Consider the following 21,354-nt stretch of genomic DNA (forward strand, 5'->3'; position numbering starts at 1 on the left):
AATTATTGGCTTCTTAAAACCAGTTATAAAAATCTCAGATGAGTGCCTCATAAACCAATGTTTCAGTGCACAAAAGAATGTCTTACTGTCTGGACACAACTGTAAGGTCTTGAATATTTGCAGGAAGACCACGAATATTGCAATTCAGTAGACGACACTGACGAAGTCTAGGACATACTTGTTCCAGATTTCACTCAATGTCTTCAGACAGCATAAGAATTAAAGCTAATAAAAAAGATGCATCATACTTAGAAGCTGATTTAACAGTAATGATAAAAAAACAATATGTACAAAAATATAAATAAAGTGAATGATAAAATCCATAGACTATGGATAAAACGTCGGAAAAACTGAACAACGTGGAGGAGCCGATACACCATGGAAGGCTAAATACCCTCCAGGATAGCCACTTCAGCTGAAGGGAGGAGAGTAAGGTTGGTTTTGAAAAGAAACAGGGAAAAGACAACTTCTTGATAAACCACCAGGCACCCATGGCCTTTCTATTAAGCCTACCCAACACACAATTAAAAAAAAACAGGCAGAAAAAAAAATATAGGATAGTGCACCTGAATATACCCTAAAGCAAGAGGACTCTTACCCAAGACAATGGAAGATCATGGAACAGAGGCTATGGCACTACCCAAGACTAGAGAACAATGGGTTGATTTTGGAGTCTCCTTCTCCTAGAAAAGCTGCTTTCCATAGCTAAAGAGTCTTGTTAGTCGAAAAATTGCTTGATTCTTTATATGATAATTTTAAGATCTGTTTAACGTTTGCTCAGCATTAAGAGGTGAAAATTTAAATGCTAACGGAAGTAATATCGAAGAAGCATTGGGAATTGAATGTAGCTCAAAAGAATTAACATAGGCCTACCCTTAAAACACGTGCTCATACGCACTCCATTCATATAATTTTGTATACTCATAAACATATGTAATCTTATGTTCATTTTATTTGTATTTGTTTATAGTTAAAAATGAATGAATGCATTGGAACAATACTTTTTGTTTACATTTTGCAATAGTACACTCACGTCTTTGAGTCCGTTATAATAGTTCGTTTTGAAACAGATTCCTTCATCTCTAAATGGCTTGTTGAATTGTCTCTTGCATTCCTTCATTCATATACTATTAAAATAAAAACTAAATCAAACCATTCAAACCATAACATTGGTTTAAACAACTGAAATTAAAGATTTTATTTTCCCATTTATAGATTGCACAATTTAAGTTTTAACTTTTTTTAGGTTGTGGTTCCGTTGTTGAAATGTGAAAGATGTGAGAGTAATTACTGTGATGACCATATGCCCAGAAACCTTTCATGTGGACACACAATGTGCACTTCATGCATCGAGGCCATGCTTGTCGAAGAGAAATCATGCCCAGAATGCCATAAAAGGCAAAAAAGTGACACAAAAGATAAACTGCACGTGAATTACCAACTATTAAGACTCACCCGGGTTTGTAAAACTAAAGAAATTAAGCTCGGCTCTGGAAACAGGGCTGTATTGTTTGGTGATGTTTCTAATCATCCTATTAACGACGAACTCTGGAAGTGTAACGCCCACGACAGCCCTAAAGTGTTATTCTGCCGTTCTTGTAATGTTTGGGTCTGTGAAAACTGCTTGGTTTTAGATCATCCTCTACCCCCAAGGGGCACCTGTAGGGTCCTCCAGTTGACTGACGCTTTATATCAAATTAGGAAGAAATATGATGAGGTTGCTACGAATATCCAGAAGGATATTGACACCATGACAGAGGACTTCCAGCTCGAGTTTAGGATGCACAACTTTTTTCTGAAACACTGCTCTGAGGAGAGAAGTCATCAGCGTCTAGTGAAGAAATTGGAACCTTTACTGGCTGGGACAAGTGAAGGAAATGCTGAAGAAGTAAGGAAGGCCAATGATCGCTTGAAAAAGATGATAGATTCATTTCATGCTACAGATTTTCCCGAAGAGATTACAACTGCCTGTAAAGAGCTGCTTGATTTCCAAGAGGAATTGAAACCCATCATTAAACAAGAAAAGGAAAGACTGACAAAGGCTCGCCCGTCCATGTTGGTACATTTCAGTATGGTAAGGAAGAATCCAGTTAATTTTAATCATAATTTTAATATTGAAATAATAAAATAGGCTTTCCTTCTATGGTATAGTAATAATGTATCCTATCAGTGTACAAACAAGTGTACAAGGTACATTTGAAGAAATTATACATTTAAATACAAGTGGAAGGCCAGTTAGGTGTAAATGATTTTGTTTTCTCACAAGTATGTACTCGCACGCACACAAATATATATAAACATATGTATATATATATATATATATATATATATATATATATATATATATATATATATATATATATATATATATATATATATATATATATACAGATATATATATATATATATATATATATATATATATATATATATATATATATATATATATATGTATATATATACATATATATATGCATATATATATATGTATATATATAATCATGTATGTATATTCATTCATGGGCAAATTGCAACACTTTTCGTGTAATTTATTTGAATAGAATAATATTTACAGAGGTATATAAACTATGAGTCTGGTTGTCAAAAGAAAGAAAGCTGAAATTGAATCTTAAAAAATACATGCTTTTTTCAGGATATCAAACGTTTAGCCGAGTCACAGGTGCCTATTTATGCCATCTTTCAAGAGGACGAAATACACAGGTGGTCTCGTCTTTTTCTCGTCAATGGACGACTTCTGCTCCCTGCTCTGAACGAAGGAACACCACCTGGTGATGGAATAAAAGTACCGGTAAGTATGAACAAGGTTGCAGAGGGGAATATGGCAATTATTCAATTACAACCTAACAGTTAACCTCAAGCGTCTCGCTGTAGGTATTGCTTGAGAGTCTGCAATCCCGTTTTCGCCTTTATTATTATTATTATTATTATTATTATTATTATTATTATTATTATTATTATTATTATTATTATTATTTTTATTATTATTTCAGTGGTGAGCCCCCTTTAATGCAAGTTTCATTGAATATAATCTCTACCTCTGCAGCATTGATTTCGTACTCTATCTTCTCACTAGTTCTAATTATTTTCATTTCTACATTACTGCATTCCACCAGTAATAGGGCAAAACTCATTCTTCATCGTTGGGTAGGTAAATCCAAAGTAAGTCTTAGAACAGGTTTAATTCACAAAAGTAGAAATACAATATTCAATATTCAGTGACGCGTTTCAAGATGTATCGCCTCCCTTCCTCTGGCTGGAGTGGTTGAAGTGGTGCTGGTAATGATCTTGTATTTGGTAGCCCTGGCTTATAGAAAGAGGCAGGGAAATTACATAGACCACTTCCAACCCCGGTGGCCGAACAAGTAGTAACATAAGCAGGGTGGCCAATTTTCCTTGGCTGAGGCCTTCACCGAGAGAGGCAGAGTCTCAGTCAGGCTTACACTCCGCTCACTTATAGGTGATGAGTAACCATTCTATCTATCGACTTCTGACTTCTGTGTTATGTTTGGCGGATGCTCTCGCCAAGATGATTTCCATAGTAGGCGGTGTGCCTGAATGAGACTCAGAATATCCCGCCGAGCACCTCACCCAATAAGAAATCTCTGCCGCGTTTGCGTCACTAGTGTCTCAGCACCAGGCACAGGAGGTGGCCAAAGTAAATTCGCCGCCTCTTCCTACAAGCGAGAACTGCTATAAGTAAGGACGTTACCAGAACCGCTTCAACCACACTAGCCTGAGGATGGAAGTCAATACCTCTCTAAACACGTCACTGAATATTGTATTTTTACTTGCTCTTTGAGTTTAACCTGATTTAGGACTTACCTTATATTTACCTACCCAACGATGAAGGAGAAACTTTGCCTTGTTACTGGCGAAATACAGTAATGCAGAAAAGAAAATAATTAGAACTAGTAAGAAAAGTACAACATCAATGCTACTGTAGCAGAGATTATATTATTATTATTATTATTATTATTATTATTATTATTATTATTATTATCTGAGCTACAACCGTAGTCAGAAAATCAAGATGCTATAAGCCCAAGGGCTCCAACAAGGTAAAATAACTCAAGTGAGGAAAGGAAACAAGGATATAAATGAACTTTAAGAGAAGTATTGAACAATTACAATAGAATATTTTAAGAACAGCAGCAACATTACCTCCGTTCTCACTTCCTTGCCTCTATCTTTCTGTCCAACTGCACAGAATTTCTACTTTATAATGCAAGCTTTTGCACTATTGGTGCATGGGCAATGAATGGCCTCTCCAGCCTGGAGCCAGGGTTTGGGAGCCAAAGTCGTACCTGCAGCCCTAACCAAACATTCTTGATTCTTTGTCTGAGCCATATCTGTGTGTAGTTCCTCACAAATAACACAGTCATCCTACAGTTTTATCCAAATAACAGATTTTGAAGCAAAGCGAAAAATCTATTATAGGGTGAGATGGCCATGTCGTCCTGATGGAAGCCTCCTATAGACAGCTTTCTAAGGGATATTTGGCTACAGTGATACTCCCAGAGAATTGACCATAGGTCTCCAGAATTCTAGCTCCTGGCGCGAGTATCCTTAAAATTTTCCTTAAGGATATCGCACAACATCAGTGGACTTATATCTTGATACGACACATGGCAATCTTCACCCCGAATAGAGTTTTCGTTCTGAGGGGGAAAAGTGGCGAAATTGAAGGGGAGCCTTTATCAAGGTTACACTTCCTATCCTACTATTACAGGGCCCAAAATGGGGGATCATTCCTTGTAGCATTGAGCATGGTGCTACAGATATAGTAGTTTCGGGAGGGGATTATTACATAATCCTTTTCTTAGAAAAGGAGGGTGGGTCCATCAGGACGACATGGCCATCTCACCCAAAAATAGATTTTTCGCTTTGCTTCAAAATCCGTTTTTTGGGCTCAAGCCATGTCGTCCTGATGGAAGCTTACCAGAGAATTACTTGAAAGTACTGTATATGTGGTTTTGTATAAGTGCCTCAACCTTGAGCTAGCTTCTATATGGTCATCCAGACCACTGAAATATATGACGATACCGTTATACGTCATTACCACTAAGCATGGAACAAATGTTAGGGCTTCCTGCCCCTGCAGGGAAATGTCATACTTGACGATAGAAGCACAAGGTTTGTATTCATATAGGAACAAATATAAATATCATTCAGATCTTTTTGTTCATATGATTAAGTACCTTAGGTATGAATTTTACTTAGGAAAATAACTAAAAGACTCCGGCTAAGTTTATTTAGCTACATGTGGGGTGAAATAAGACGCAATTACACTTTCACCATTTATTAAATCGATAATCAAATGGAACAGAAGGTGTAATAAAATTTGTAATAGAATTATAATATCAACATATACAGATAAAAATGTTTTCTACCTGAAAGGGAAGAAAAGATTAGTGGCCACTCAGAATCAGTTAAAAAATCATTAAGATAATTTTACTGTAACTGTTGAAGTTTGGCCAGAACTCAATGTCGTCCAGGTGGATGGCTCCCAACTTCTCCGAAATGCAGAATTTTCTGTTGGTGATCGACATAAACTCTGCATACCTCCAGGGATTGGTCTCGGAGCAGGGTTCCAGGTCCTGTACTCTGGGTCGCTTGTAAGACCCTCGGGAGGTGACGGTCCGAGTCGTTTCGCGGAACTCTCTTGTCATCTTTGCTTCCCTGTCTACGTTCTCCTTACGTAGATTCTCCATTTGGGCGGTAATGTGGGCCAAAACTGCCTGACCCATTGTGTCCAATGAAGGGGTAGGAGCCGAAGATGTAGACGGTGTCGGTTCTACTGCCAACACGGCCAGAGGGGGCTCCTCCGCTTCCATTGAGTCGTAGTCTTCATCTCCTCCGGGTGGTAGAATAAACTCTTCCTCAGGATCGTCCCGAAGGAGATCCTTCTTCGTGTCCGTGGACACTTCAAACATCCTTTCCTCTTGGTGGATGTCCATGCCTTGCAATGCCTCAGTAACATCAGCCTCGACTGCGATCTGGATGCAGGGAGGCCCGGGTCGTGCCTGGGGTACGACGGCATCAGCTGTTGCTTTCGGGAACAGCAAGCTTCGCATCCTATCGTTGGGAAGGTACGGCCCAGGAGAGTTCTTTTGGAACCCTTGTACCCATTTCCGAAGCTTTTCGCATGCTGCATCCCCCAACTCCGTTGACTTGGGGTCGCCGAAACCCTCGGCCACCAAGGCCAAGCAGACGTTGCAGTTCTTGGGATCCCAATACCTCAAGGTTTCGGTGGTAACAACGCAGGCGGCATGAGACCTACACATAGTGTGACCACAAAAGCTCCTACTTTTGTGGTTACATTAGATCACCTCACATTTCACTTTCTGCACCTCCTGTAAAGAAAGGAAAGTGAAATGAGTATGCGGTAATTTATCACACTTGATAAATAAAAAATGTCATGTGTTAATTTTTTTGGTATCTTAACCATTATAGCTTAGGATAGTAAGCTAGAAAGGAAATAGGAAAGATGCATACTTGTGCCTCCTGTCCAGCCAATTGCTGTGACCTCTCCCAATATTAATATTAGAATTTCCTTATTAAAGGAAAATCAAAGGAGAAGGGTTCTAACTTCTAGAGTTAGAATTAGTGTATACTAGCACTGATCCTTTCATAAAAGTATTAATATTATGGGGTAAATTATGATCTGATGACTTTCATCAGTGTATTGAGGGAATACTTCACTTCAATATAAGATTGGTCTCAACAATAGACTGTGAAAGGATACACAGGGTATGTTGGAAAAAATAAACTACTGTATGATATATACTATAGTTTTCTGCCTGCAGTATGTACTATACTGCAGAAATACTGGCTACTGTATAAGCATATACTGTAGTTCAGCCGGCATGTTGCCGGCTAGGCTAGTACCTGGCGGCACCGGTCTAGCCAGCATGCTGCCGGCTAGGTTAGTACCTGACAGCACTAGCCGACAGAGAGAGAGAAAGCATGGAGAGAAGGGCTGCCTTATTAATATAGTTTAGTACAATAGATAAGGGTGTAGGTGTTATTATCCCTACTGCCTTCCTCCAGAATGAGGGTTCAAATGAAAGGGGGGAATGAATCATTCTAGCTTCCACCCAGCCACAAGATCTGCTTCTATTGCTGATTTCAGGGATTGGATGGCAGTCCAAGGGAGGACTGAAGATCACTCAAAGACAAAGGGTCTCCCACCGGCAGCCATCATGGCCGGCACAACCTTTCCTGGAGCTTTGCGTCCGTATGCGGAAGGTCATAGTGACTATCAAGCTGCCTATGTAGGAGCCCGGTCGGCACCACAGTCTATCCGGCAAGCGGGGAGATTGTAGGACACCGGCAAAAGACATGCGATGGCTAGGCTATCGCTAAAGGACAGAGAGGGGCAGGGAAAGGGTCTTGTATGTTGTGTCGGGAGAAGGCGGCAGGATTGCCGGCCATTTACAGTCACAAAAGAAACATCGTTTCAGTATCGGCGCCGTCCTGGGCGGCAGAAGAATATAGATTCTTCAGCCCAGGACCTTGCCGAAAAAAGACTTGTCTTCTAGATCGCAAGGGAGAAGGTGGCGGCATCGTACTACCACTTCAGATGCAGACTAGGGAAGCTAAGCTTCCTATGCCTGCAATTGTAAGCCGACAGGGGAGTGACTACTCCCCCGGCCGCCGAGTTGTCGGCATAAAGACTGAATACTCTGAGTTACTGTCGTAAAACCAAGCCGGGATATTCGCCGGCAAGGGGGAAGACAGAAAAACACTAGCCTAGTCAAGCCAAAGTATACTACTCTATGGCAAGACCAAGATAGGGTTGTTGCCTAATGGCGGCACTCAGAGGGAAGGAGGGTTTACCCTTAAATCTCCGGAAGAGACGAGTATAGAATTATATAATTAATTCTAGGAGATATATTATCTCCTGTTGAATTGATAAAATGATACACGAGAGTAAACGGGGATAATGTATGAAAGTATAGTAAAGCGCGTAGGCTAGGTTAGCCCAGCGCAGGGTGAGATCTCGGCTACGTTATATCACCGAGACTCTAACGTATACGATCGATACATTTAAGGAAGAGGAAAAATATGTGCATGATCTTATCTTCACTAGTATAATTTTGCCTAAATAGCTATAATTCATTAAAGCTAAATACCGGGAATGTCGTTCTGCTAACTAAATAAGGCATGTATGACGAACAACAGTGTCCAAAATGGCGCCTCCGGTTACTGGCTATGCTCCGATAAACACATTAAAATTATCCTAATTTCACTGTGAGAAGGGAGCTAAAAATTATACACAGGAAAGATTAAATACTCAACTTTCCAGAGGCAGAAGATGCTGGAGAATGCATGTTAAAATCCTCAAAATAGCAGTCTAGAACACTAGATAAGCAGGGAGATACACCGTGCGAAAGCGCTGCTGAATAAGGAATGAGCCGCCATTTTCGGCTTTGTAATAGCAGGGGAGGAAGGGTAACCTTGATAACGGCTCCCCTTCGATTTCGCCACTTTTCCCCCTCAGAGCGAAAACTTTATTCAGGGTGAAGATTGCCATGTGTCGTATCAAGATATACGTCCCCTGATATTATGCAATATCCTCAAGGAAAATTTTAAGGATACTCGCGCCAGGAGTTAGAATTCTGGAGACCTATGGTCAATTCTCTTGGAGTATCACTGTAACCAAATATCCCTCAGAAAGCTGTCTATAGGAAGCTTCCATCAGGACGACATGGCTTGAGCCCAAAAATCTTAGTTAAAATCTTAGTGTTTGGCCATTTTGAATATAAATATATATATATATATATATATATATATATATATATATATATATATATATATATATATATATAAATATATATATATATATATATATATATATATATATATATATATATATATATATATATATACAAATATATATATATATACAAATATATATATATATATATATATATATATATATATATATATATATATATATATATATATATATTGTTACGGGCCCATGGTTCGAGTCCGGCCTTGCTTAAGGGACTCAAGGGCCATAACAAAAAAAATAATAATGGGAAAGGTTGCCAGTCAGCAATAAGACAAGAAATACTGACAAATATATGTATTTACAACAATATTCAAATAAAAACTAATAAAAGAAAGGGGAGCACAACAGATAATTATATTTTAATTTAAGCCACGAGGAGCTTCAAATGGAGTTTGGTGGACCGTAGATGAAACTTCAGCACAGCAATCACGTTCCCTGGAAAGGGAGATAAATTAAATTATTAACAGCACACTTACTTCTACCGGCTGGGAACACGATGAAGTCGTGTGGTTAAAACCTTTAAGCAAATTATATGAAAATGCAATGCTTAGGGATTTAAACATTACACATGGGAATCAACACTGTCACAGGGTGAATTAATTAAGACTAGGACTAAACGGCACACGTGGTTTGGGTATAGGGAATAGGTTAAAAGGTTCAGTGGGTAGGATCTTTCTTTAAAGGATAAAAGGAAAAATGGGATGTGATCTGGAAGGGATGGGAGGTTGGGTAAGGATAATGAGGATTTCAAAATCAGACACCTTTCCTTAGTAAAAAGGACTCTGGTTCCCCCCTTGTGGTGGATATGTAAACAGAGGTCCTGCCTCCCTGATGTCTTGAGGGTGAAGATGTCGTTCCCTCATGGAGGTTGAGTCACGAAGAAAGATACCCATTTCTTCCTGGGTAGATTCAACCCCACTTGGCCCCCAATTGGGGGTGGTAGGGGGGATTGGCCTGACCGCTGTCTTATTGGTCAGGCTTGGTCACGTGTCCCGACACCCCCATCCATAGACCTCCTCTTTCTCCTGGGATCTTGACATCGCCACGTGATAAGTAAAGATGGCTGAAAAATAAGACCTCAAAGGGGAGTAGACTGGTATAGGATGGTTGGGGGGTGGGTGAGACTCTGGGTAGGGTCCCAAAACTCGTGGCCGGCCGACGAAGTCCTTGCTGGTGGGGTCTTTGTTTGGTAGAAAGGTGGCGCAATGACCGCCATTACTAACAGCCCCCCATTTTAGCAGAGATTTTGTCCTAAAACAGGACAAGAACTCTGCAAGCAAGGTCTGAAGCCACTAGCTTTAATGACTCCTTCCTCAGTGAGTCTCACCACGATAATGAATTAATACTTAAGCTGCAACTAGAGTCATAATTTTACTTTAATTTGATAGTAAATTAACTTTGAGTGCCATGTAGAAATAAGTATGCTAGCTGTGAGGCAGCAACTGAAAAATTGAAAAATGCAAAATTGAAAATTAAAATGCAAAAATGGTTAAAGTTAAGTGACCTAGTGCAGTGGTAGTCATAAAATTAAAGAAAATTGACATCTATGCAAAAGGATACAATAAATCAATAAAAATAAATCAAATGTAAATAATGAAGCCAAAATGGCTCTTCAACTTTATCTACCTGGGGAGACACCAAGGCCAATTAACATTTTTTCATACAAAATAAATTAACTTACTGGGGACATGGCACTGTGAACTGAGCACTAATGCCTGGAGAGCACATCTCTCTCATCTAAGCTCTAGGTGCTTGACCTTCCAGTTGTAGTTCTGGAGGTCTATGCACCACCTCATGAGCCCTTTATTTTTCCTATGTACCTCAGTCAAGTAACTTGCTGGGTTATGGTCCCTTAGGAATGTCAGTGGGTTGAGTTGGAGCGATGCCCTTGGCACTACTTCCTTTAAATTACCGATGACTTGGCACGGGTGGCAAGAGGTTACGGGAGCCTCAACACCCTTCTGCAAGCCCGGCCAGAAGAAATGAGGCTGCAGCAGTTGGGTTGTGCGCTTCACTCCAGAGTGCCCTCCCAGTCCCTCATGGGCCATTCATAGCACCGACAAGCGGGAATTACGGGGGACAACTACATGCTGGCACAGGGCCTCAGCAGGATCATGAGGGCCTTGGGTGATTCTGAGGAGCACCCCATCCTTCTGCAGGAAGTTCTCCTTTGAGAGAGTAATCATTTCTGCTTCGTCTGAATCGGCAGCTTCCCCGTAGTTTTCCAGCATCTCGTCCGACAGCTGAAATCTGATGGGCTCTGTTTGGCTCCTTGGGGTCTCTGGAATTATGGGTGTTTCCCCTCGGTCCTCCTCTGAGACCTCTGGCCTGGTGGGAAGCATCATTGCTTTAGCTGGGGAGCTCTCTTGGGTACGAGGCTTAGACTCATTTCTGGAAGGGGGAGACTCCTGGCCCTCCTCTGAGACCTTTGGCATGGTACTGGAAATAGCTCCATCCCCTGTGGTAGGATGCAGCACACCTTCACCAGAATTAACTTCTGGCGTATGAGGCTCAGACTTCCTGCTGGAGGAGGAAAACTCTTGGGCCTCCTCACTTAGCCAAGGTATTTCCCTAAGGTTAATGGTGCCTAGCCAGTCGTCTTCCCCTGCAGGTCTCGTCCTCAAAGCTTTAGGGAGCCTTCTTGCATCTGAGGAGCACTCGTACCACCGTCATAGGCTCTTGACCCAAGCGCAAATCATAGGCCTCATGTCCGATGTCGCTCATTCCCCCTAGTCCGCACTTCCTATGGAGATTAGGCGTGGTTATCTGGAACTCCACTGTAGGGAGATCTTTGGTGACTCCTTCAAGGCACTGGTTCTCTCTGCAGTTGTCCTGCTGGTCGTTGGCACCATTAGGTTGAGGTAGCGAGTTATTGAGCAGGGCTAATCGAGCGTCTATTTCCTGCTTCTTTAATTCATACGCTCTCGCTATTTCTCTCGCATTCTGCATCCTTTCTTGCTCCTTTCTTCTCCGGGCATTGGCTTCATCCGTGAGTTCCCGCACATACCTTCGCAATGCCTCCCCCTCATAGCCTTGTCGTTCTGCCAAATCCACAAATGCACTGATCTCAGCAGCAGTCATTTTGCTAATTTCTTGTGGAGACAGCGACAAGAACAAACTCAACAGCACAAGGTACGACGCTGACCGTGCAAGAAATTACACGGAGGGGAAAGACGCTTTAGCCTTAGGCAAGAGTCTCATGGAAGGAAGGATGAAGATGGAGCTGGGGAAAATGCACAAAGGCTATAAAAAATGCCTCTCGAGAAAGAACTATCACCAAATAGTAAGCCTTGCAAGTAATTAAACTGGACCCTAACTAGAGAACCAGGGTCATGACAATGGGTGAGCTTAGGCTGTCCGGTTGTAATGCGTCCAAACAAGTAACGATATATATGACAACTGTGCTACACAATAAGAAATGGAATCACAACTATAGGTGACCCTCTATGCTAGACAAAACAAACTGGAATCACACCTATACAGTAGGTGACCCTCTAGACTAGTCAGGAAGAAATGGAATCACAACAATGGGGGAATCTCTAGGCTAGTCTTAAAAAAAATGGAATCTCAACAATGGGTAAATCTCTATGCTAGTCATAAAAATGGAATCACAACAATGGGTGAATCTCTATGCTAGTCTTAAAAAAATGGAGTCACAACAATGGGTGAATATCTATGATAGTCATTTAAAAATGGAATCACAACAATGAATGACCCTCTATGCTAGTCATAAATAAATGGAATCACAACAATGAATGACCCTCTATGCTAGTCATAAATAAATGGAATCACAACAATGAATGACCCTCTATGCTAGTCATAAATAAATGTAATCACAACAATGGATGATCCTCTATGCTAGTCATAAATAAATGGAATCACAACAATGGATGACCCTCTATGCTAGTCATAGATAAATGGGATCACAACAATGGATGACCCTCTATGCTAGTCATAAATAAATGGAATCACAACAATAGATGATCCTCTATGCTAGTCATAAATAAATGGAATCACAACAATGGATGACCCTCTATGCTAGTCATAAATAAATGGAATCACAACAATGGATGACCCTCTATGCTAGTCCTAAATAAATGGAATCACAACAATGGATGACCCTCTATGCTAGTCATAAATAAAGGGAATCGCAACAATGAATGACCCTCTATGCTAGTCATAAGTAAATGGAATCACAACAATTGATGACCCTCTATGCTAGTCATAAATAAAGGGAATCACAGGAATTAAATACCCTCTATGCTACTCATACATAAATGGAATCACAACAATGGATGACCCTCTATGCTAGTCATAAATAAATGGAATCACAACAATGGATGACCCTCTATGCTAGTCATAAATAAATGGAATCACAACAATGGATGACCCTCTATGCTACTCATAAATAAATGGAATCACAACAATGGATGACCCTCTATGCTAGTCATAAGGGAAAAAAATGGAATCTCCACGATGTGTGACCCTCCTATGCTAGTCATAAGGAAAAAAATGGAATCTCCACGATGTGTGACCCTTCTATGCTAGTCATAAGGAAAAAAATGGAATCTCCACGATGTGTGACCCTTCTTTGCTAGTCATAAGGAAAAAAAAAGGAATCTCCACGATGTGTGACCCTCCTTTGCTAGTCATAAGGAAACAAAATGGAATCTCCACGATGTGTGACCCTTCTATGCTAGTCACAAGGGAAAAATGAATCTCCACGATGTGTGACCCTCCTATGCTAGTCATAAGGAAAAAAATGGAATCTCCACGATGTGTGTCCCTCCTATGCTAGTCATAAGGAAAAAAAATGGATTTGTAAAAATGTGTGGGTGCGTTCTTGCAACTCCACCACTTGCAACTCTGTGACTTAAAGCAAAGTTTGTATTTATACTTAAAGTATGATAAATTAAATAAAACATACAATGTCACTGAGTTTGCTTAATGCTTCGTTAAGAAAATTACCCCTTTTATATACTTTCCCTTTAGTAAAAAAAAATGAATTTGAGAAATTACTCTTCCCAAATATTTTATCTAAATGATTCTATACCCTGACTGAAAAATAAAAAATTAAATTGAATGTGATGTCGTAAATCCTTTATCTTTAGGTTAACAATTTTTTACACAATCATACGAAAATTATCCCTTTCAAAAAATCTACATAAAAATAATATCCCACGAAAAGTAATAAAATGAAATTACATACCCTTACTGTCAAAGGAAAAAATTGAAATAAGGAATGCCACGTGTTCTTACCGTTACTCTACAGAATTATGCCTCACTGCCTTAAACGTTTACGTGATTCGTAAGCCAAGAGTTTCGATATGAGACTAGCCTGTATCCTAGCACTAAAGATAAATGATAATATATTTCATGCACAAAATTAAATCATTGATATGGAATGGGGTACATCTCATCGCCGGCAACTCATCGCCGCCAACTCATCGCCGCCAACTCATCACCGCCTACTCATCCCCAGCCCAACTCATCCCTGGCCCAACTCATCCCTGGCCCAACTCATTCCCGGCAGTGATTAATGAAATTCAGAAAATATTAAAAACACCTTTATTCAGAATCAAGTTTGACTCTTTCATGACACTAAAAATAAATTAACACCATTTAATTAAAGACAAAAAATCCATGAAAATATAGAAAAAAAAAATTATTTTATGTTATGAGAAATGCCTCTTAAATATTCAATGGGAGTCCTTTCATTAAAATTTTGGACAATTCTAAGAATGCGGGAATCAGTATCCCTGTACTTTTTTAATTTGGCCGGTGGTGAACTGCCTGCTATAAGTGATTCCAAATATTATCAAATTGCAATCATGAGAAAATTTCGCTTTGCCTCTCTGACTTAAAATTGTCTCCATTGTAATGGGTTTACTGAAAGAATGTAAAACAAAGTGATATATCGAAAGGTTAATAATTACTAACGTTTTTATTGACAAACATCTGATTTCATACTTGGGTACTTTTTTTCTAATTGGTAATTGAGTAATTGTCGTCATGCGTTGAAAGGTTAAAAATTACTAACGTTTTTGTTGACAAACTTTGATTTCATAGTTCGGTATTTTTATTTACAAATAGTAGGATTGGTAATTGAGTAACTGTTGTTTCGTTTTTATTTACACTGCCTTGCAGTGTGTGTGTGTGTGTGTGTGTGTTTGTTGGACCGGTGATGAGTTGAGCCGGGTATAAGTTGGGCTGGAGATGAGCTGGGCCGGAGATAAGTTGGGCCGGGGATAAGTTGGGCCGGAGATGAGTTGGCGGTGGTGAGTTGGCTGGCGATGAGATGGCGATGATGAGTTGTCCCGTTTCGATTGATATGTGCGTGAATCACTTACCAACGCACAATAATTCGGCTAAAATCTCGGGTCTGCATAGAAATCGTTAACAATAACTAAACAAACAATAACAAACCTTGACTTCGTTCGGAAACTCGGCTGTGGGCTGAGTTATATCAGGTTGCCCATGTTTTAAGTGAACACGTGCTCAGCCTGCCACGTTTTTTGTCCTAAAATTTCGTAAATTTCACTTCACTTATTCTTTTTTAAACACAAAATAACGCATTCACGTAATGCACAATATATTTAATAAATGAAAAATTTTAACCACTGTGATAATAAACACTCAGAAAAAACAGAACACAAATTCTTCTCATGCCGTTGGCTATCCTGCTAAACAATAGGACTAGAGTCTACCACATGGGCTTTAAAACAAAAGAGTTTGCGGTGCAAACACACGCACAAATAAACACAAAACTTTAACAATGAAAATGGAATACTTTTGTGAGTTGGCTGGCGATGAGATGGCGATGATGAGTTGTCCCGTTTCGATTGATATGTGCGTGAATCACTTACCAACGCACAATAATTCGGCTAAAATCTCGGGTCTGCATAGAAATCGTTAACAATAACTAAACAAACAATAACAAACCTTGACTTCGTTCGGAAACTCGGCTGTGGGCTGAGTTATATCAGGTTGCCCATGTTTTAAGTGAACACGTGCTCAGCCTGCCACGTTTTTTGTCCTAAAATTTCGTAAATTTCACTTCACTTATTCTTTTTTAAACACAAAATAACGCATTCACGTAATGCACAATATATTTAATAAATGAAAAATTTTAACCACTGTGATAATAAACACTCAGAAAAAACAGAACACAAATTCTTCTCATGCCGTTGGCTATCCTGCTAAACAATAGGACTAGAGTCTACCACATGGGCTTTAAAACAAAAGAGTTTGCGGTGCAAACACACGCACAAATAAACACAAAACTTTAACAATGAAAATGGAATACTTTTGCTGTTTTCTTCCACGGTTCTAACTCCAGTGATAATATAATTTACTTGAAATGAAATTGAGATTCATCAAGTCGCTAAAGACAGAAAAGGGGGAATTTTACGTTAATAACAATAAATTGAAATTACTGCCTTAGCGAATCCTGGCAAGGTCGCCCGTATGTTACGGGCCCATGGTTCGAGTCCGGCCTTGCTTAAGGGACTCAAGGGCCATAACAAAAAAGAAATAACAATGAGAAAGGTTGCCAGTCAGCAATAAGACAAGAAATACTGACAAATATATGTATTTACAACAATATTCAAATAAAAACTAATAAAAGAAAGGGGAGCACAACAGATAATTATATTTTAATTTAAGCCACGAGGAGCTTCGAATGGAGTTTGGTGGACCGTGGATGAAACTTCAGCACAGCAATCACGTTCCCTGGAAAGGGAGATAAATTAAATCATTAACAGCACACTTACTTCTACTGGCTGGGAACACGATGAAGTCGTGTGGTTAAAACCTTTAAGCAAATTATATGAAAATGCAAAGCTTGAGGATTTAAACATTACACATGGGAATCAACACTGTCACAGGGTGAATTGATTAAGACTAGGACTAAACGGCACACGTGGTTTGGTTATAGGGAATAGGTTAAAAGGTTCAGTAGGTAGGATCTTTCTTTAAAGGATAAAAGGAAAAATGGGATGTGATCTAGAAGGGATGGGAGGTTGGGTAAGGATAATGAGGATCTCAAAATCAGACACCTTTCCTTAGTAAAAAGGACTCTGGTTCCCCCCTTGTGGAGGATATGTAAACAGAGGTCCTGCCTCCCTGGTGTCTTGAGGGTGAAGAAGATGTCGTTCCCTCACGGAGGTTGAGTCACGAAGAAAGATACCCAGTTCTTCCTGGGTAGATTCAACCCCACTTGGCCCCCAATTGGGGGTGTCCTATTGGTCAGGCTTGGTCACGTGTCCTGACACCCACATCCATAGGCCTCCTCTTTCTCCTGGGATCTTGACGTCACCACGTGAAGTAAAGATGGCTGAAAAATGAGACCTCAAAGGGGAGTAGACTGGTATAGGAGGGTTGGGGGGTGGGTGAGACTCTGGGTAGGGTCCCAAAACTCGTGGCCGGCCGACGAAGTCCTTGCTGGTGGGGTCTTTGTTTGGTAGAAAGGTGGCGCAATGACCGCCAATACTATATATATATATATATATATATATATATATATATATATATATATATATATATATATATATATATACAGTATATATGTATATATACATGTATACTGTATATGTAAATTATTTATATAAAACATTACGAAACGATAAAAGTCTGTTTATATTTACAAGTAAACCAACAAGAGTAGTTAATGAAAAACATCTTTTCTCCACAGTACCAATATATTGAAATGCTGTTGGGGCCCAGAGAGAGAACAGTATTCATCGAAGTTGAGACCAATGAAAAGACATCACTAGGAAGAGTGTTTATAAAGCTCCCACATTACAATCCTCTGACCCGTCAAATGTTTCTGATGTGCTCAGGGCAAAAGGGCGTCTCCTACAGGAACACCGAGCTCTTCCAGAATGAAAAAGGACGCCTTAGCGGAGGTGATTACCTGAGAAGTGACGGCTCTAAAGGAGGAACCATCGTAAAAGGCCTCGGAAACTGTTGTACAGGTTTATTGTGTATCAGAGACAAGAAGGGAGGAGTCTTAGGCGAGATGTTGTCAACTAGATTTCACATTTTCCTCAGAAGGCCAGATAGGACCTTCAGCAACGCTCTCGGTATGGTCACAGAAGGCTTCCAGGTCGTGGAAGCTGTTGCCAAGAGTGGACTGGTGACAAAAGCCCGTGTAAAAGACTGTGGTATCTTTATTCCTATGAATCAATTAATTGAGGTTGGTAATACTGATGTTGTCTGTCATTCCAGTCGTAATTTCAGCATATGCAGTCACCTTTATTTTCGTCAACATTCAGCACCATTTCATGGTTTTCCTCCACTTTAGTTTGCTCTCGTATCCATGTTGCTCTTTTTCTGTCTCCTAGTGTTATTCTCATCATTATTCTTTTAATAGCTCCTTGAGTTGTAAGTAGCTCATGTTCTAAGGCTTTAGTAAGTCTCCAAGTTTCTGATGCATAATTTAATACTGGTATTTTACTTTCCATAATCTCATTTTGTTTACCAAATGATCTCCATCGCATGCTTATCCTTCATTTAATTTCGGTCACGTGTCCTTGGGAAACATTAACTGTCTGTTCTAAGTACGTATATTCATTAACAATCACTAGAGGCTCATCCATAACTCTTCTATTGTTGTCTTTGCTTTTTTATTGAACATTATTTTATATTTACTCATAATTATTTGTCGCCCTATTTTTCTGCTTTCTCTATCCAAATCTTCTATTGTCTATTGTATTTACTTCCATGGTTCACCAAACACAACTATGTCATCTGCAAATTATAAGTTGTCAATGTATTCCCCATTAATATTGATGTTTATATTTTCCCAATTTAAATTCTTAAAAACTTCTTCTAGGCATGCTGTGAATAATTCAGGAGAGATAGGATATCCCTGTCTAAAACTCCTTTTATTATCAGAATTTTTTCACTATCCTTATTAAGTTTTAGGATTGCTGTACTTCCTGTATAAAGATCTTCAAGTGTTCTAACACGGAATTCTTCTATTCATTTTTTGAAGGGCTCTCACTACTGCTGAGGTTTTGACAGAGTCAAAAGCTTTCTCATAGACTATAAATTCCATACATAGGGTTTTGTCCATTAGCTGATTAATTTTATGGATATGGTCAGTTGTTAAATACCTACTTCTAAAACCCTGCCTGCTCTCTTCGTTGATTGAGGTCTACCTGTCTTTCTATTCGGCATAATATGATCTTTATAAGTAGTTTATATATCACGGAGAGAAAGAAATATTGGACAGTAATTTTTCAGTTCTTTTGTGTCTCCCTTTTTGTGAATTAGTATAAAGATAAAGTTTTTTTCAAGCTGTAGGTATAGAGTATTTTTACAGGCATTTGGTGTAGAGTTCAGCCAGTTTTACCACTATGAAATAGCCTCCATCTATTTTCAACTCAATTGCTAGGCCATCTTTTCTTGCTGCTTTGCCTCTTTTCATGCATTTCAATCCTGTTTTTACTTCTCCTACTGTTATGTTTGGTACCGGCTCAGGTGTTTCATTATTTCTATTTGTGTATTTCTTATATCACTATTGTATAGCATTGTATAGAAATTCTCTGTAATTTTTATCACTATATCTCAATTGTGAATAGTATTAAAATTTTCATCCTTTAAAGCAAATGTCTGTTGGAACCCTGTTCCAAGTTTTTTTCATTAATTTGAGGCTTCTTCCTTCCTTTAGTGTCTCCTCAATTTTGGTCTGATTGTGGTTACAAATATGGAGGGAGGGATAGTTCTGCTAATTCTATTTCAAATATCTTAGATTTTACCCTCACTTCTCATCTTTTCTTTGTTAGGTTTTTGGTCTTTTCTGATAGTTTTCCTTGATCTTGTTTAGGAATTCATCACCCTATCTGTTGTCCTGATTCCAATACAAATTATGTTAAAGTAGGATTATTTGTTTGCTTGCTCCCAGTTCATCATGTAGCTGGGAGTACATATTTTGTATTACTAAACCAAACTCTTTAAGATTTTTCTCTCTGTTATCCATGGTTTTCTCCTTGTAACTTCATGTCCCAAAACTTCATTACCAACTAAGCTGTTCTTAATTTCACACCATTCTTCATTAATTGTCTGCTCTTTATCTCTTAATGTCTCTAAGTATGCAAATTGATTCCTATATTTAATTGCAAATGTTTCTCTGTGTTCACCTTCTAGAATCTCGGTTGTATCAAACCTAGGTATTCTATCTACATTTCTCTTGGGTGCTTTCAGTTTTAATTTCAGTGTGGCAATGAGCAGCTGGTGATCACTTCCAATATCTGCACCTCTATAGCTTCTTACATTACTCAGAGTCCTTCATCTTTCCTTATTAACAGGTATGTGGTATATTTGATTTTTGTAACTGCAACATGGCGAAGTCCCTGTATATTTGTGGTTTCTTTGTGTTGGAAAAGAGTACCTCCAATAACAAGATTGTTTATTGAACAAAAACTTATAAAATGTGCCCCATTTTCATTTGCAACTTCACCAAGCCCCTCAACACCCATTACATTCACTATACTTGATTATCCCTTCCAACTTTGGCATTGAGGTCACCAATCACAATTTTCATATATCTCTCTGCAATCTCATGTATTATACTCTGCAGTTCTTCATAGTATTCATCTTTCTTTTCTTCGAGGGAATCATTTGTTTGTGTATAGTAAACTATAATACTCATATCGCACTGCTTTGATTTAAACTTTGCAAGTAACATTCTACTATTTACAGCTTTCCATTCCGTTAATGCCTTTTCTGCTCTTGGTAACATTATTATCCTACCCCTTCTCTTCCAACTCCATCTGTTCTACCTTAGTATATATATATATATATATATATATATATATATATATATATATATATATATATATATATATATATATTGCCATTGTCTAAGACTTCTTCAACTAACTCCTTACAATGTGTTTCACTTACAGCCTAAATATTCAAACTAAATTTCATAAAATTTTTCTCCACTTGCTGTAACTTTCCAATCTGATTCATGGTTCTAACATTCCCATTACCAATTTTCTAATGTTCTTTAATATTTTTAAACTGGGATATTCTTAGCAACCCACTACATACTGTTATTTTTACTAAATCCATAGAGGATTCATTGGCTAAATTCATCAAAGGATAGCCAGTTCTTTGTGATGCGCAGTGAGTATCTAACTAAGCAAGTGACCCCTGCCAGTACATACTCATTTTAGTAAGATCATCTGCCAGGCTTCGAAAGTAGAAGCCGATGTGACATATTGTCAATCGCCATTAACTCAATCCGTCACCCAGCTGCCAGTAACTTCATTGAGATTTAGGGGAGCATTTCCTCTACATCCAATACTCCATTACTCCACCAGGCTGCTCATCCGTTTATACACATATAAGCGTTGGCTAACATGGATTGCGAAGATATACTGCCTAGTTTGTTTATTTCCTTTCCTGTAATTACATGGCCGTAATTTCAACGCGGTAATTACATCGTGGTAATTACATCGTGGTAATTACTTCGCATAGTAATTACATCTCATGCATTTTCACCGCTTTAAAAATACATCGCA

General features: G+C 39.0%; 1 protein-coding gene across 1 annotated transcript in view; it reads left to right on the top strand.

Annotated features, from left to right (window-relative positions):
• The window catches only part of LOC137648053 (uncharacterized), a 30,755-nt gene extending 10,157 nt beyond the window's left edge, over positions 1–20,598 (top strand). The window contains exons 2-4 of the mRNA XM_068380996.1: positions 1,247–2,074; positions 2,654–2,809; positions 17,514–20,598. Of these exons, the coding sequence (XP_068237097.1) occupies positions 1,247–2,074; positions 2,654–2,809; positions 17,514–18,125 (1,596 nt within the window). The 3' untranslated portion in view covers positions 18,126–20,598. The remainder of the gene's footprint in view (positions 1–1,246; positions 2,075–2,653; positions 2,810–17,513) is intronic.
• The last annotated feature ends 756 nt before the right edge of the window (positions 20,599–21,354 follow it).

Source organism: Palaemon carinicauda, chromosome 1 (assembly GCF_036898095.1).
Source record: "Palaemon carinicauda isolate YSFRI2023 chromosome 1, ASM3689809v2, whole genome shotgun sequence".
NCBI classification, from domain to species: domain Eukaryota; kingdom Metazoa; phylum Arthropoda; class Malacostraca; order Decapoda; family Palaemonidae; genus Palaemon; species Palaemon carinicauda.